The 18,477-nt window shown below is 41.3% G+C and overlaps 1 protein-coding gene across 2 annotated transcripts in view; it reads right to left on the minus strand.

The window, feature by feature from the left end:
* Positions 1-964: 964 nt before the first annotated feature.
* Positions 965-18,477, minus strand: part of GABRB3 (gamma-aminobutyric acid type A receptor subunit beta3) — a 242,617-nt gene continuing 225,104 nt past the window's right edge. For both annotated transcript variants that reach the window (XM_082385168.1, XM_082385167.1), the window contains exons 8-9: positions 13,813-14,057; positions 965-5,557 (exon numbers count right to left, since the gene is read on the minus strand). In XM_082385168.1, the coding sequence (XP_082241294.1) occupies positions 5,216-5,557; positions 13,813-14,057 (587 nt within the window). In that variant the 3' untranslated portion in view covers positions 965-5,215. The remainder of the gene's footprint in view (positions 5,558-13,812; positions 14,058-18,477) is intronic.

Raw genomic sequence — 18,477 nt, forward strand, 5'->3', positions numbered from 1 at the left:
ACATGGCCCGTGGCAGCCAGGCGGACCAGGAGTAAGTGGATTCTGGGTGGACCTTGCATTCAGTGAGGTTTTCTTTGTCAACCAAAAGTGGGATGCTTTTAAAAGAAACTTTAAGAAATTTTATCAAAATTCAAAAATCCTTTTTTCTGCAGTTATTGGTAATTTAAACTTGGCATCTGAATGAATAATGTTGTAGCCTAATGAAGTGAGAAAGGTCTTTACAGTGAAGTTCCAGTCCTAGACAAAGAATTAGGTGAAATATGTCCATGTCAGCGTCCCAAAGTAGATGAGGGAGGTAAAAAACTTGTCCATAGGTTAAAAAATGAAAACATGGCGTGTAAAGAATTACCAAAGACTTTGTATTATTTTGTTTAGAGTAGGAACATTGGAAGCTAAGCCTCCATTAAACCCTAGCTGGCTGTGGGGCACTTTCCTTTTATATATAGCATATACACGTGAGCCAGCAGCATTTCAGGGGCCTAGAAATGTGTTTGTCAATAAAAGTTCTGTCTGGTTTGAGGTGTCTGAGGATCTTCATCCATTCATTCATTCATTCATTCACTCACTCACTCAGAGACATTGCTTGTTACTTTCCCACTGGAGAGGAAACAAGGGAAATTGCCTTTTAGTCCTGAAAAACTAAAGAGTAGGGATCAACATCACCTGTGCCAGAGTTTATTGGTAGGTTAGTTTCCTGGCCTTTAATATAAAAATAATTCTCTCTGAAAACACTTTTTTGAAGAGAGGAGCAAGGTGGATCTGTGTGTCTAGTTGTCCTTTGATGTTCAGAATAAATCACGATTTAAAAAAAATGTCATGGTTCAAATTGGTCTCATACACAGTCAGTTTTGAGCTTATTCCTTTTTACTTTCAGCATAATTGAAATGGGAATGTATGACTAAAAATACCTAGAATTAACCACACTAGTTTGATGATAGACAAGGGAAAAAAATCAGCTTTCACATTGAAGTCAGTTAGTTCTTTTTTAATAAATTTGAAGTCATTCATCAACAAGTTTCATATTGTATCTATCACTCAGTTTTGCTGTTTTTTTCATGTCAAATAATACCAAAAAAATTACATCAATGTGCTTAAGCAAAATTGGGTTTTAATTGATCTTTACAATGAAATGAAATCACTGCGGGAATTGATCATGACAGCAATCGCCTATTCCTATTAGAATAATCCTGTACTTACCTTGAACACACTCACTGACTCATGAAGTAGAAATATGAGACAAGAATGACAAAATTGTTTCTGGGGCTTGCCCTAGGGAGAGGCAGGGTACATGAGTCACTCTCTAGGAGGTTGCTATTTACCCAGGTGTTGGGAATTTCAGGAAAACATGGCACCTTTCAATGCAGTAAAAGAGGTAATAATCAATCCAAGGCACACTAGTTGTGTCCTGGGAAAATTTAATCCACCTGGGCAGCTCTTTGCTCCACGATTCAATGTTGCCCTGACCGATAGCTCATGTAAGGTGAGAGCTGGACTCTATTCCACGAGTAACAAAATATTTCACTGATTGTTCAGTTTTGCTTACATTAAAATGGCCCTAAATATGAACTTGTTTTCAGGTGGAGAGCTAAATTAAGAATTATGGGATGGTTTATCATTTCAAGCCAGGAAATTCAAAGTTGGACACATCCTCTTTTTTAGAAGACACTATTGTGGGACAAACACCAATGGGATTATCTATGAGATGCTGAAAATGAACACCTACAGCTGCAGTATGCCTGTCCCCTTAAAACCAGTCCCCACGTGCTTGGCATCACCTCTGAGAGGATGATCTCCTTGGTGAAAATGTTAATCCCATAGCTGGACAGTGAGAAGTGTCGATGTCAATGACTGAACGTGTCCAAAGTTCTGGGTGCTGGCATTAGAAACACATGGTACTACACATATACATGGGACAGGAACATTATCATGATATACACTGAGGTCACTTAGATCAGAGGAAAACGAGTGGGTCATGGTATAAACAGTGAAACCCCCTACAGTCCTGGGGCTGGTGAACAAGAACAATACTTGTTTTAAAGATTACTCCGTGTGATCCATCTTTCTCTGTCGGGATTTTATGTAGTAGAGCTCTGGAATTGTCTTGAATATACTTATATTTGAATATGGGTAATAACAAACTCATAACAAGATTCTTCTGTATGCTTTGAGCCCCTGTGAAGCATTTTGGAAAGACAGGGCTATGTAGAAAATCAACTTTTTATTACGTTCAGTTGTTGAGAAAGAGATACCATTAGATTCCAATTTCAACTTTTCTCTCCTTACTCAAGAGGTCTGGACGAGGGTAACAATCACCTCACATTATGCCAGGGGTCCGCGTTCAGATTCATCAATACACCACACTCACTGGCTCCAGGAACTACTGTGCAGTAATGAAAGGGCATCATAATAGAACAGAGAGCCAACCTCGACTCTCTTCTGGCAGCACAGAGTTCTGCTTCTCAAGATTTCTCACAGCTTTTAAAAATGGAGAAGCTATAAAATAATTTTATTAGAAGAAGAGTAATTTTCTTCTAAAATGGAGTAAAGCAAACACATACCCAAGGATCTCAAAAAGTTTTTTTTTTTTTTACAGAATATATGTATGTAATTGTGTGTGTGTGCGCGTGTGTGTGTGTAGTTACAAACACTATTTATAGTATAGCTATTATGTTTAACGTCATTGCAGTGTCTACAAAGTTGTGGATCCCAGTCTCGGTGCCAAATGCATATAAAAAGCTCAAAAGCTATTATGACTATACCATGCAAATTTATATCCAGAAAATCTTGGGACATAGACTGCAGTTCTTCTGAGCCCCACGTGGTCTCTGCTTTTGACAGTTGGGTATCTCAACTATGCATCAAAAACATTTTGAATCACTTTTCTCCCAGAAAGAATTAATGTCACAGTTCTGAATATATAAATTGTACATTTAAATCAACCGTTGACAATTTTGTCCATGTTCATTTGCATTTTGGGGTCCCTCTTCTGCATGTGGAGCTCACTCCTTGAATCACTGATACAGAAGAAGATACCTGAAGTATTGAAAGGGATAAGGTCTTCACAATGTCTTTTTTTTTTCTTTAACATGTTAACAATGATAAGGCCACTTACAAGGTTTTTCCCAATCTGTTTAACTTTTAGGATTCCCCCATTGTTACCCATGAAAAAAAATTGTCAGAAAAAAGCCAAGGAACAAGAAGTCACTGGCTAGTCTCCAGATAAAAGTAAAACCAGAGAGCAGCGGTTGGGAGAAGATGCTGAAGAAAGATAAGAATGAAAGAGGGGAAAGGGTATAAAAATTGGTCACTGCTTCTAGCATGAGACTTTGTGGTCTGTGTACTACCTGGTGGTGGGTTTGACCTGTTACAACCTTTGCAAATTAAAGGTTGTCATCAGCCACCAAGGTAAATCAAGTAGTAGTCAGCTCCTGGGGATAGCCCACAGCACATACACCCACAAGGAGGGTGGTGCCCCTACCAGTGGGGAAAACTGGGGTCAGCTCTGAGAATACTGGGCGAGACTCTGGTCATTGGTTTTCGATAGAACAGAGAGGGTGAGGCATATGTGGCATTTTGGGATAAAGTATTAATTTAGCAGTTCTTTCCTGAATATTTTGCTTTTTTGTTTCTCCAAATGCTTAACTTCACTGTGACATCTGTTTGCACAACTGTAGTCATTTCAGTTTATGGATGCCTGTGATAGAAATATTGTTTACAAAAAATATATCATCTCTTTTTTTTTTCTTTAGAAAGATCTCATCTAAATAGTAAGTTAAGGTTGCATCTATGAAACCGGTGCACCTTGTCTTGTTTCTACGAGCTTTAAAAAGTCCAAATACTGATGAGGCTGTGGATCTGAAGGAACCAAAAGTGACTGTGTTTGTTGTCAGGTTGCTCTCCTTTGCCTCAAGAGAACGGTCATGGGTCCCTGGGTGATGCATGGTGTGGACTGGTTGTGTTTCTGCAGCATCCTAGTTACACTAGGAGTAGTTGGATGTGCTTGTGAAATATGTCAGATATAGAAATAAAGGCATGAGGATGTTTCTTGGTTTCTGAAATTGAACAGAAATGTTTTTCGTTTCGATCTGAATTCTAGAGAACAGAAAGTAGTTACATCACAGAAAGAAAATATGACATTGCATGCTGCCATGATAGCAAGCGTAAGAAAGAAAATCTTGGTAAATATACATATATATGCATATTATGCAAATATATTTGATATTAACATACAATGTTATGAGTGATTGATAACTTAAAGACAAGGGGGAAAATCATCCTAGGTGGTTTTACCTTAGAGTAACAAATAACCTGAGACGTCTAAGCTTTCTGTTAGATACCAGGCCTAGAAATCCATAAAAGATGTAGAGCACGTGTTCACTGATTGAAATGTCAACTCAACTTTGCCAAAATGTGCTGCTGTGTCCCACATGATGCGGAAGCTGGATCCACTCCAAGTGAGCAGAGAAATACACTGTACAGCAGAGTACTTACAATGAGATGCCATCCATCCCCGATGGACTTTCAAAAGATGGATGTGCAGACATCAATGTGGGCTCTACCTATGTTTAAGAAACAGGTGAGCGCATACCAGAGGCTCACCCCACCCATGGAACCAGTACAGAAAAAGTCTGCCCCACGAAAACAAATCCCATTGCCAAGAAAGCCGAAAAGCCTTCATTTAATAAACTGAAAGAGAGGGTATGAAGTGTGACTGGTTTTAAATTAGCAATAACACTGTATGAGTTTTCGAAGAATAACTAAGTTTCTTTCTGATTTTTAAACTAAAACATCTAACTAATGATAGTAAAAGACACATTTTAGGATGATATTGTGTTTCGCGCCCTCATTCTCAAGGCATAATATTTAGACGATGCTTGTCCCTTTCAATTAAAAAAGAAAAAACTATGACTTTCTTTAATATGCATCCTGTGTTAAATTGTCCATAGCTGCAAAATGTATATATGTATGTGTATTTGTTTGACATACACATGGGTACTTACACCTGTGTGTATAAACATATACACATACATCTTCATATACACGTGTATTTTATATATATGCTGAGAAAGTTCACATATATATACAATTGCGTATGTATATATGTGTGTGTTTGTGTGTGTGTGTGTCTGTGTGTGTACAGGTATAAAAACTTGACAGGCAGAGTAATATTTCACTCAGTGTTAAATGAAGTCTTTGAAAAATCAAGTACAGTCACTCAGTTAACATAGTACAGCCAGTAAACTAAGTTGAAAAGAGAAAAAGTGAATGGAAACACGATCCGGGACCATCTGTCTATGGCATTCACATCGGTTAGATCAGGGATTTTAATTTTGAGCTGTGAAGACCTCCTCCGTAGATGGGTCTTCTTGTGCGGGATGCTTCTGTCCCCCATGTGTCGCCCATGCCCTTCCCGAGGCATGCTCTGTTTCCTGTACTGGATTCCTGAGTTGTCAAAGGATATTGCTGAATTCCTGGTATCACCAATGCCACTTGTGACCTCATTCATTTCATTGTGAACCTCTAGCGATGTTAACAGAATATTTCCATGAGCATCCACCTAATTGGAAGAAAACACACATTGTTAGACAGCTAGCATAGCATGCCAATAAACCTAATTTCTACGTACAAACCCAGGACAGACTTATGTCATGCAGTCATGTCACATATATTATGAGAAATTGCACATCTGTCAAAGCCAGCACTCTATTTTAGTGGAAAGTGTCATTTTGTGGGCTTAACTGCAGGTTAGAGTTTTGATTTCCTTGATTTAAAAATTCTCATGTAGAAAATTAGATAAAATAAGGGGGCCCTTTTCAAATTGAAATTTCACATTATGGGTACAAGTCCTTATTGAAGACAAGATTAAAGTACAAATGTCTTTCAAGATGTTAACAGGTATTATAACCATTTTCCACAACTATACACTGGATAGAAATTATACTCTCTCATTCTTCTTTGGAAGTCGATTTGTCCCCTTTTCTGATGGTACAAAAATATCCAAATTACCATGAAGAAACAAGTGAGTACTATGATGAATGGACACACCTAATGACCTTGGTGGATTAAAGACCCCCACCCAAATATGATCTCCTCACTCAATCCTGCTCCTGGCAGGAGACCTCCTTTTTAAGAGCTATATTTAAGATAGGTTAAAGTCCCTTCTAACATTGGAGCCAAACTTTAAAATAACATTTTATTCTGTGCTAAATACAGCTTCAGACCTTTCATGATGACGCCAATGGTCCATTTTACTTATTGGTCTGCCACTAAACTTTCATGGAGCATGCCTGAGGCTAGGCCTTAAGGTAGATGTACAGGAGGTGAGGTTGGGAGAGAAGACTCCCAACACGAAGAGTAGGGGCCCGTGCAGATCTCTTGAGTGGTGCTAGGACCGCAGGTAGGATGGCCCCAGACACCAAGGTTGTCCAGACACAGGAAGGGGCCACTCAGGATCTGGCACAAAGGCATCAAAAAAGACTCAGAGGTGCCCCCCCCCCCCCACCGTGGTTTGAGAATACCATTCAATTACGCTTGGAGAAGGAAAGGTGTGGTCATCAGGATGTCACCCCTTTCTCCCCAGACCTTTGAGTATGTTATGCAAAAGGGACTTTGCAAACATAATTAAGGTCATGGACCTTAAAATAGCGAGAGTAGCCTAGATTATCCAAGTGGGCCCAATCTAATCACATGAGACCTTAAAAGCAGAGAATTTTCTCCAGCTCGAAGCAGAAGAGAACGTCAGAAAGATGTGGCAGAAATTGAAAGCCAGAGGAATTTGAAGCGTGAGGACTGGATTCACCCTTGATTGAGAGAACTTCAGGGAAGGCCTGAGAAGAAAGGGGCAGCCTCTAGGAGAAAAGACAGGCCCTGGCCAACAGCCAGCAAGGCAATGGGGACCTCAGTCCTACAACCACAAGGAACCATGGTACCCACTGAGCTGGCCTCACTATACCCAGACTTCTGACTGACCCAACTGTGGGATAACATTTGGGTGTTGTTTTAAGTGTTAAGTTTGTATGGCTGTAATCAAAACTACTACAGGACAGAAAAGAGAAGATTTCAGAGGGGTGATGAATTTGAACTGGGCCTCAAGAATGAGTAGAAATTTCTCAGGCAAAAAGCCAGAAAAATATCACAGACAAAGCCTTGAAGAGTGGCTGAAGTGTTTTGAGAAGGGCAAACTAGTTGAGTGGGACTCAAGTCCTGGAGGGAATGGATGCACACGCTCAACTCCTGGCCCATGCTCAGCTGGAGATAGAGGAGGTGACTGTCATTCTCATCCCTGTCATCATCTACCTATCACCTTATCATTACAGGAAAGAAAACCTGGTGGTGAATGGGAAGCAGATGAGAGTCAAGCCATTAAAGGAATTTCACCTTTACCCTTCAGGTAATGAGAAATAAAAGTGATTTCTAAGTGAAATAGTGACACATTTCTGAAACCCAACTTAAGTGGCAGAATAAAGAATAAAAGATGGATTTGAAGGGAGAAAGTGAAGAGACAGACCCTAGTTGGTGTGCACTGCACTGGTCTCTGTTCCTTGAGGGCAGTCTGGGAGCGAAATGCCAGGAGGCGGTGAGTAACTGCTCCCCGCCAGCCACTGCAACCCATCCCAGCATTTCCTCTAGGCCACGCAGGACACTCAGCGATGCTTCACCACCACCTGGTCATTTCTGCATCTCTGCAGTTAAGAAGGTGGGAAAGGAGTGGAGAGACAGTTACTCATCACCCTGCTCCCTCCTGGCCCTTCCTGAGCTCCCTGAAGAAATACTTGCAATGTGGACTCAGGGTGCAGCAGCTGGCCCACGTTAGCCTGGGTTGGGCTCAGTGTTCCTGCGTAAGTGAGAAGGGCCAAGGTGGGATGGATTGTGGTCTACGGTCTCCTGAGAATGGAAGACAGCCCACCTGGGGGTGCCAGGAGACAGGAATAGACCAAGATAATATCATACATACTAGGGAGAAGGCTTTTCATGGAGACTCATTCTTGGGAAAGGAGCAGAGCACCGCCAGAAGAAAATTAAAGTTTTATTATTTTTTTATTCTAAAATGGAGGTAAAAATTCTAATGGGGCTTGTATCTCGAAAGTACCAGGGATAGTAGACCTTTGTAAGGACTTGTGTTCTATATCTGTTCTTTTCATTACCTCTCCCTGGAATGATTGGCAGTAAAATCCTTACAACAAAAAAGTCTATTTTCCTGTTTGGGGGATCAATGAGGCATCCATCCGGTGGTTTGGAGCTGAGCCATGTGGGAGGAGCAGCCCGACAGGTAAATGAAGGTGTGGCTGAAACAGGAGGAGACAGCAAAGGAAAGGCCAGCAAGGGACTGGGCAGTAGCATGTCCTCCATAGAAACCACCTAGGAGCTGGGGGTGTGCTGGGGCCACCGAAAGTCATCACCCTCCCTAAGAAGGGGGTGATCTGGACCTGTTTTGGAAGTTGTGGGCAGTTGGCCCTAAGGCAACAAGGAGGTGAGGGTGATGGGTCAGATTAGCTGGCCTTTACTGAAATGCACGGAGGAGTAAGAGAAAGTCCTTGCCCTCAAGGGGTAGAGCAGGTGAGAGCTTCAAATAATCAGCAAATGCATTTTAGAAGGTACTGCCTATTGCCCTTAAAGTACATTTTAAAATACATGCCAACAATTCCATCTCTTTTCTAGTTATCAGAAATGCCATATGCAAATCTCCTTTTATCAAAATCTAGGGGATTATGATGAATGACTTTGTAGAACAAAATACCAATAAAGGAATGTCTATTCTTAAAGAAGGAAAGGAGTATTTCGTGATACGTTTATTAGGTAGAACTTTGATGATTCTAATGACGCAGAATTTCACCTGGCTTTAAAGGTATGTTTATGTATTTTGTACATAGTAGCATGAAGTAATAAACTATAAGGGAAAAGAATCTGGAAAAGATTCTTATGTACGTATACATTCATATATGTATGTATAACTGAATCACTGTACAGCATACCTGAAACTTACACGATATTGTAAATCAACTATACTTCAATAAAAATTTTTTTAAAAAAGATGTAGTTCTAACTAGAAAAAAAAGAGGTATGTTTATGAACCATCCCCCCCTTCCCACTAGAAGAGTGAGAAAACACGTGGCTTCAGTGGAATCAAACAGATGACAAACACTACTCATTCATGGACACACATTCCCTGAGCACTTACCACATCCAGCCCCAGTGTGCACCTTTTGGTAGATGCAAAGAATGGGATGCTGTCTAGGACAGAAGGCACAGTGGCCACATGAAATGTGACCTGCTATCTCCGAAGCACAGCGTATGTGCCCTGGAGGTTAGAAGAACAGGGACAAGGCCACCTGCTTGGAGTGGGGATTGTCAGAGGCAGGATGGGAACAAGTGGTAGACAAAATCAGGAAAACATCATAGAGAGGAGCATCTGGGTTAGGTCTTGAAGGAGGGGAAGATGTGGACAAAAAAGAGAGGGATTCTGGGAAGAGGGAATCAAAGGCAAAGAGATAATAAGGTGTATGGTAATTTCAGGAAGCCCACAGGGAGAGTGAAAAAAACATAAGAAGTAAGGTCAACTGGATGTTGAGTTGATTTTTCAAGATTTAATGACAAATCTGTACGAATCAGTATCCTGTCTTCCCTTATCCCTTGTGGCCAGTTTTGTGCATTTGGAAAAGAACTTTGGAGGGTGGGTCTAAGTCTGCACTCTTGGATTCCAGTGAAGGAAACCCACCCTGAGGGAAACCGAACCCGATGTTGTCAATGTTTACAAAGTTGGGGTGCCTGGGTCCTCTGACACCTGTGGCTGCCTCAAAGCTGTTTGAGAACCAATATGGTTGCATCGCTCCATTTCAGAGTGGGGTGAACAGCTACAATGGAAAAATCATGTCAAAAGGAACTTGAACATATACATGGAATTAATAAGAGCTTAGTGTAAATTAGTTTGGCTGCTTTTGACATAGTTTTACATTTGCATAGTTTTCATTTAAACAGGAACCAGTGTGTAGAAAATTTACACTGAAACTACTAGAAGGTATTTTTTTTCTGCAAGAATTAAAGGGTTACTAAAATCTATTAAATCTTAGAAACCAAACATTTGAAACAAATATTTCCAGAAGAGATGCTAATCTTTTATCATCTAGAATTTAAATCTTAAAACAGATGGGATTGTAAAAATGTCCTGTATAGAATGACAGTGATGACTTGTAATTTCTGAAGCATTTCATGAATACTACTTATTTTGAGGAGTTTGTCTCATATCTACTATAATTAGATTCATTGATTTCAATGTAGCTTTTCTTCCCGCTCCATAACCTGGACAGGCAGAAACATTCAGAGATGAAAAACATCTCATGTGGAATGTATCCTAGAGGGATTTTTGTTTTTTCCAAGAATCTGTCACCAGATTGGCACACTGCTGACATCTCATTCTCTACTTACCTTCAATCTTCAAAATAAATAAAATACTCTAGTTTCAGGAAAATAAGGAACTATTTATCATGTGAGAAATGAAATCTTGCTCTTTAGTACGAGGAATGATGTCAAGCCTGCAGCTCTGATTCCTTGGCAAGACTTTCTGCCACTTCATGAAATTCAAATACCATTTGGCCAACTTGCAAAATATCACAAAGTTTGTAACCATAATATATGTATTACAACCAAAGACTAACTCTTGGGTATAGAAACAACTCAGGAACAAATAGAGGTTAAGCACAAATAAATTAAGGTCAGGATTTTCATTGCACCACTGGTCTGAGGAGAAACTAAGTGACTATGTGAACACTGTCACTAAGTTAAAATAGAGTTCAATCACTAAATTTAAGGAAAATCTACTCATGGTCTGACATTAGGTTCAACAGCATCATGGTCACGTTGGTGGCCTGCAGAGCCCCTGAGGACACCACCCTGAGATCTCTTACAGGACACAAGCAAAGACAATGACAGTACAAGTCCTTGCTGTCACCCAGTGTCCATCAGTCCAAGGAAAGCTTCAGCCCCTGAGCCTCTTGGCTCCCAACTATGACAGAGGGGCTCCTTGAGGCCATTGCTGGCCACACTGATAAACAATCCCAAGAGACATCACTGAAAATGAATGAGTGAATAATTATAATTACAAAGGACTCTTGAAAATGTTGGCCTGTGCATAGTGCCATTTCTGTTTTGCATTAAATGTTTTATTCTTTACTTTCTTTTAATTCATTCAGATCATGTGATATGAACTTTTGGGAGGTGCATTTCTACTTTAAAATTATCACTAAATTCTTAGGTGTGGTCAGCAACAATTTTTTTAAATTGAAGTATAGTTGATTTACAATGTTTCAGTTATATAGCAAAGTGATTCAGTTTTATATATATATACACATATATATGTATATACATACACTCTTTTCCATTATATGTTATTACAAGTTATTGAATATAGTTCCCTGTGCTATATAGGGTCCTGGTGGTTTATCTATTTACATATATTAGTGTGTATCTGTTAATCCCAAATTCCCGATTCATCCCTCCCCCCACTTTCCCCTTTGGTATCCGTAAGTTTCTTTTCTATGTTTGTGAGTCTATTTCTGTTTTGGAAATAAGATCATTTTATCATCTTTTTTTTTTAGATTCCACATATAAATGATATGATATTTGTCTTTCTCTGTTTGATTTACTTCACTTAGTATGATACTCTCGGGTCCATCCACGTTGCTGCAAATGGCATTATTTCATTCTGTTTTATGGCTGAGTAATATTGCATTGTATATATGTACCACATCTTTATCCATTCATCTGTCGACAGGCACTTGGGTTGCTTCCATGCTTTGGCCATTGTGAATATAGCTGCTATGAACACTTGGGTGCATGTATCTTTTCGAATTAGAGTTTTCATCTTTTCCAAATATATGCCCAGGAGTGGGATGGTAGAATCATATGGTAATTCTATTTTTGGTTTCTTAAGGAACCTCCATACTGTTCATCATAGTGGATGTACCAATTTACATTCCCACTAACAGCATTTGTTGTTTGTAGATTTTTTGATGATGGCCATTCTGACCAGTATGAGGTGATAACTCGTAGTTTTGATTTGTGTTTCTCTAATAATTAGTGATGCTGAGCATCTTTTCATGTGCCTGTTTGCCATCTAGTCAGCAACAGTTTTTAATGTTTACTTTTAAGAGCATCAAGTATGCATTTAAAACTAGCATACATGCATTTGTATGTATGAGCTGATGTCTACAATTACAGATTTTTAAAAATATGAACATGTAAAGGCTTTAAGAAAACTGCTGGGAAAACAGAAACAAATTTTCAGAAAAGCAAACAGTAAAAATGGACTCATGAATTTTCCTCTGCATCTGATTTATAATATATTATTTCTACATTCTGCTTAATTTCATCTGTGGATTTAGAGATTTGGGGGATTTTGTTTCTTTTTGTTTTAAATTTTAAGCTTCACACTCAAAAAGATATTTCTGTAGCACAACAATTTAACCTTTCTAAAGAGCATCATTTAGAAGAAAGGAAATAAAATTTAAATCTGTTTAAATTATGAGGGAATTTGGAAAAACAGCATTGTGTCTGCGTGTCTGTGTAATGGAAAAAATAATGATGTGATGAATTCTAGTTTCCTTGGAAACAGTATTACCAAAGTATACTGTGTATGCATAATAGGATGTGGACTAATTTAGAAACACACCAGTATGGTGCTAAGTATACTTTCCAGTAAGAAATTCAGGGTCATGTTGCCTGTGGAAGACTGATTTTATTCACAGATCCTAGTTTCTCTGACCAAGTCTATTTATGTGTTGCTGAAAGGATAGGAGCCATTTACAGCCATTTACCTTCACTCATTCATGAACATCCGGGGACCTATTCTGGGCCACTCGTGGGCCACAGGCACAGCACTCCTCCAGGGAGCTTCTGCACCCCTGCGAGAGGCTTGGGCCGGCAATGCAGCAAGAGCACCAGAAAGAACAAGGAAACCTCACAAGCTTGAGAAATAAGTATGTTTAGTAAGAAGAATTTAAAAGTAAAGAAATGTAGGAACAAGCCCAGTATGTAAATGGGTGGAGGTATATTTTTGAGGACTTGAAGGGATGCAAGAGGTAAAAGGATAAAGATAAAAATTTTATAGAAACGACAATGTGCTTTCACTAAAATAGTATTTATAATTGCAATAACATATTGCTTTTATTAAAAAAATAAACCGAAATGACATCTAACTGCAAAATTTGTAATTGGAAGGATGTAAGCATGAGATAAGAAGGGCTGGAGAGGGACCTGATTGGTGCCCTCTCTCTGGATTCAGAGCCCACGGGTCCTAGAGCAGCTCCCTGATTGGCCGCTGCTGTCCTGGGCTGCTTGCCTGGCATTTTGCAGAACACAGCCAGCAGGGCTGGGCCAGGGCAGATGCACGAGAGCCCTGGGACAGCACACTGCTCCTGCCCTGCACTAGGGACCCTGAACCAGGGCAGATGAGAGAGGGGGCTGTCCACGCCATGCAAAGAACAGCAGCATGCTGGCTATCACATTTGTAATTTGACCACTGAAGGAAAACTGCAACATTGTTGAAAATGCTTTTGCCTGTCAAGTTTGGGCCCCACACCCCAGAGATCCATTCACTCCGATATCTTTCCTTTTCTTTTCACAGGAAACTGGGAAGCTTTTGGCTTCTCCAACTTCTACACCAATTTTGCTTTTCTATAAAACTCAGTGACTTGCAGACGCCACCTTTCAGGCTACGATCAACAAGCCCGCATCACTCCTACTCAAAGGCCGTGATGCCGCGGGGTCTGCGGGTCTGGGAAAGGCAGAGTTGGGGGCGGCCGAGGCCGAGAGGCCTACCCGGTTGCTGTCACCCTTTGAACGGTCATTCTTTGCCTTGGCGGTCTTTTCCGCAAGCTTCTTCTGCCTTTGAGGGCCTCTTCCAAAGAAAATGTAGTTGACAAAGGCATACTCCAGAAGGGCCAGAAACACAAAGACAAAGCAGCCCATGAGGTACATGTCAATGGCTTTGACATAGGGGATTTTGGGCAACGTCTCCCGAAGATGTGTGTTGATGGTCGTCATGGTCAGCACGGTGGTGATCCCTGTAAAAGAAACGGGAGCGTGACAGGCTGCAGGTACATCGCCCAGTTCCTCACTTTTCACTTTCCTGCTTTATTTTCTCAAACACTGTGAAGTAGTTGAAAATCACGGTTGAATATTGTTGGGTGATCGAAACACAACAGAATATAGAACACACAGTTTGGGCGGCAGGTCACACCTCAGGCTGGGGAGTTAACATCTCTTCCCTCCCCACCCCACTTGGGAGGCGCCTCGCATTGCACCTGGCCCGTGGATGGAAGTGGATGGAGAGGGGTCGGGGACAAGGCAGAGGCTGCCCTGCATGAAAGCTGGAAGAAATGAAAATAAACCCGGAATTTATCATAAAACACTAAGTGTCTGGGTGAGAAGCTTTTGGGAAGAAGAATGAATCTGGGGAATCTAGGAAGGCCATCTGTGGCTGCTAGTGAAGAAAATGATTCTTACCACAAGGCCTTAAAGCAAGGGAAATGAGGCAATGACTTAAAGCTGCTAAGGATGGGAACCAGTCCTGAGCTCAAAGAGAGGGAATGTTCGAGGGTAGCTCCGGAGAACAGATTACCTCGCAGAGCAACTTCCCGCCCCAGCTAAGAAAGAGGCTAATAAGCTGTGCGGCACATGTTGGCTGTGGTGGGCAAGGGCTAATGATTTTATCCAAGGTATAGGATCTTACCATGTTCTGGGGCAAGTGACCAGATCTCTGTTGGGTTTTTTTTCTTAAATGTCATTATTTTGAATTCTTTAGATAATATCAGGCGAATAATACCATTTTTCCCTAAGGGAGCTAAGTTTAGTCTCTAAAAACATGTAAGGACCATATTTTGTAATTCTCCCATAGCAGTGGGCATGTCCTTGGTATACAAAGATTCCATATGGGATGATTTGAAGCCACAGAGAGCAGGGGACCCATTGGCTCGTGACATGACCAGAGCTGCTGAGCTGAATGAAGCTACATGTGTGGGAATGAACTGCATCACTCACTTCTCAGTGGCACGGGCATTACTGCAGCTGACTTGCTCTCTTTGAGACAGTACTTTTGAAATATTAAGGAGTCTCAAAAAAGTAAGGCAGCTCCAAAGAGCCAACTCTTTTCTACCCATGTGACTGGTACCATGGAATGGGATTACTCATGTGTCTTCCAGGACCCAAAGGAGAGGGTCATTGCCACATGAGAACTTCTCTCAAGGAGACTTGCAAGGTGAGAGCCTCAGCCATGGTCCTTCAGCTGCAGTAACCCAGAAAACCAATGATGTCCCCTAGACCAGCAGGTGATGCAAGCCCGAGAGGCTGACCACCCAGACACATGGTCCCACCAGACCACTTCTCTGACCCCACTGGACCCCCACTCAACTCTCCGGGGAAGGGGCTGGGTTTGTTAAGCGTCTTAGTCTGATGCCCTCTGGACTCCCATCCCATCCTTGGATAAGTGCCAGAGTGTAGGGCTCCCCTCACTAGTGACCACCTGGAGAAGAGGGAGGAGAGTCCAGGCTTCCATCCCACACATGCTGAGCTGCTGTTAGCAGGAGATGAGGGAACCAAGGAGCAGAGAACCTATTTTCATGTCTGACTGCAAACCAGAGCTGATGATGAATATATGGAAGTCAAAGATGTCAGGATATTTTAAGACTCCCCTTTAACATAAAATTCAGGTGTACCTGGGGGCTTTTAAAATTTGAAAATGGCAATGGGATAATTATAGTTTACAAAGAAGTGCAAAAACACTATGCAGATGCTACAAAATTAGGTGTTCTCACTATTATTCAAAAATTTTGTAATGTTGTTGCCACAACTTATTTTTTTCTTTCCAAATGGACTTTGGAAAGTGCTCTGCTTTAGTCATTGCTTTGGCTCTCCAGTTGACTATTCTGAGTGGATGTGTATAACACAGGACTCAGTAGATGTCCCCAGAAAATGGGCTAAAGTAACACAAAACAGGGATGGCCAGCACATGTCAACGAGCACTCAGCCTGGCAAAGGTGAGGAAAATGGTCAAGGACGCTGGCTTCAGGCCCATCAGGGCCAGCTCAAGGAGCCCCTTAAGAGTAAGGTTTTGTGGTGAGTGTTCCTTGGCTTTCCAGCTTGGGATCACATGACCTCTTAGCTTGAAAGACCATGCATTCTCTAATTCTTTGTATCATTTTCCTTCCTATCAAGATAACCATGGAGAGTGGTGGATGCAGTGGTTCATGGCCTGGATAGTAGAACCACATGGCCCAGGCCAAAAGCCCCGCTCCACCACGTCCCAGCAGCAGGACCTGAATGAGCTTGATAGGTCCACAATTGTTGTCTAAAGGTGTTGTGAAGTCTAAACACCACGGTGATGGGCTAACAATAACTGGCATTGTTAACACTCGTGACAACAGATGTTATCATTATCAGCATCACAGAAAAATACATTTTCTGGTAGCCTCCAGTTTCTTGGCAGGAGACCTAGATCCGGCAGCCTCGCTTTGAACTTCTGATCTCTAAAGGGGACCTCATTCAATGGCAGAATGGGAGACTGAGTGGTGTCTTCTGTGTTCTGCATACATTTACCAAGCTGTTAAGTCTTGCTAACTATTAGCCTCAAATTATTTCTCATTTATATTAAGGAAATATTATGCTTGAAAAACTGCATTTATAAAAATGGTTGTGAAATAAAAATATAATTTATATCATTTAATCAAAAGATATTTAATTTTTCTTCTTTGTGACCCAAATAATATGGCTTAAATTATTTTAGTGTAAATTTTCACTTTCAGAAGGACCAATACTATTATTCACTGATAAGTGGACTTCGGGATTTTTGAGGAAGACCATGTAATTACAACTCCCAACTTTGTAGTCTAGCGGCTTCTAACACTAACAGTTCAACGGATGTGGAGGTCAGACCCTGGGCAGCAGAAGCATAAGACCCTGAAGCACACAGAGCATCTGTGCAGCACAGCTGGGTGAAGAACCAGCATTTCCCTTCTCAGTAGAGACAACCCCTGACAATTCCAGGTCCAACAGTGCCCTGAGCCAGAGGGACATGCCAAGGAGGTCTTCACTGAGCACCTTCTGTGCAGACCCACACCTCTCAGACCTCATTTAGAAGTGGGGAGAACTTACCACTGTGCAATCATTCAGGATGAAGGCAAACAGCACTCTAAGCATTTCAAAGGGTGTAGTTCATGACAAGACACATGAAGTGAGCTGGGGGAGGGGGAGTTCTCCAATCAAAGCCCCCCAAACCATGGCCATATCCTCTCCAAGAGGCACTGAGCACATTAGCATCTTAAAGGTTCTGAGACATTCCTTAATAAGAATGGTTAATAATAATTCTTGCTGAGCTTTTAAAAATATCCATCATTTTTACAATGTAATAGACCAAAGAACCCTTCTGTGTGTTGTCTATTGACACTGTAGAAATCACCTGTAGTGGTTAAGGGCCCTGGAGTCAGACAAACTGGATTAAAATCTTTCTTCTGACACTTAATATTATATGACTTTGCACAAGTTATGTAGCTTCTCTGCACCTCACTCCCTTCTCTGTAAAATGGGAACGATAACACTGCCTATCGTGCTATGGATCTTCTGCACCATGGATCAGGTAATCACTTTCCAATGACCTTGCACAGAACTTAGTACCTGAGAATTTGGTAAGTTTCAGCTTTAATGATTGTTGTTGTTGCTGTTATTTAGGGTTCATGACCCGATGATACACTTTTCCTTAACCAGTTGGAGCTGCCGTGCTGTCACTTCCCAAGTCCTGCGGACCCAGGCTCAGAGACCATGTCTTATGCAGAAGCTGGGAGAGAAGGAGTAAGAGGACTGGGGTCCCATGCTGAGAGCGGGACCTGCTGGATGTCTATCTGGCCAGACACTGCAGCCTGGAGATCCCAGCTGCCTTCTCAACCTCCAGGCCTCAGGTCCACCCCAACACTGGCAAATGCCTTCAATTCTGCCTCCCAGACTTCTGATATCCATCAGAACCTGCACACCTCCAATGGTAATGCCTTAGCCAGTCTGGACAGACCACTCCTCTGTCCCAGCAAAACCACAGAAGCATGATTGAGGTTTATAGTAATAATACTGGGTTGACAAGAAAAAGTGGAATCTACTTTCATATGCTGTAATGAGGCTATGTTGACTCTAATCCACTCCAGATAGATTATCTATTTAATATTGTGGAAGATGATGTTTACAATTTAGGAGCTATAGAATTTGGATCATCCAGAAAACTGAGAAATTCACATTTTCAGTACACCTCACTTCTGATGATGCCAGATAATTCTGGTTCTTTGGTACTCATATTTCTCTAATTACCTCAAAAATAACAGATTCTCTGAGGCAGATTCCCTGGAAGCTCAGGAAACTTCAGCCTCTGATCTTCTCTAATACAGGCCTCTTAGAGGCTCGGGGAGGGGGGGGTGGTTCTGGAAATTCTGTATTTATGTATTTTAT

Source organism: Balaenoptera borealis (genome assembly GCF_965194805.1).
Source record: "Balaenoptera borealis genome assembly, chromosome: 3".
NCBI classification, from domain to species: Eukaryota; Metazoa; Chordata; class Mammalia; order Artiodactyla; family Balaenopteridae; genus Balaenoptera; species Balaenoptera borealis.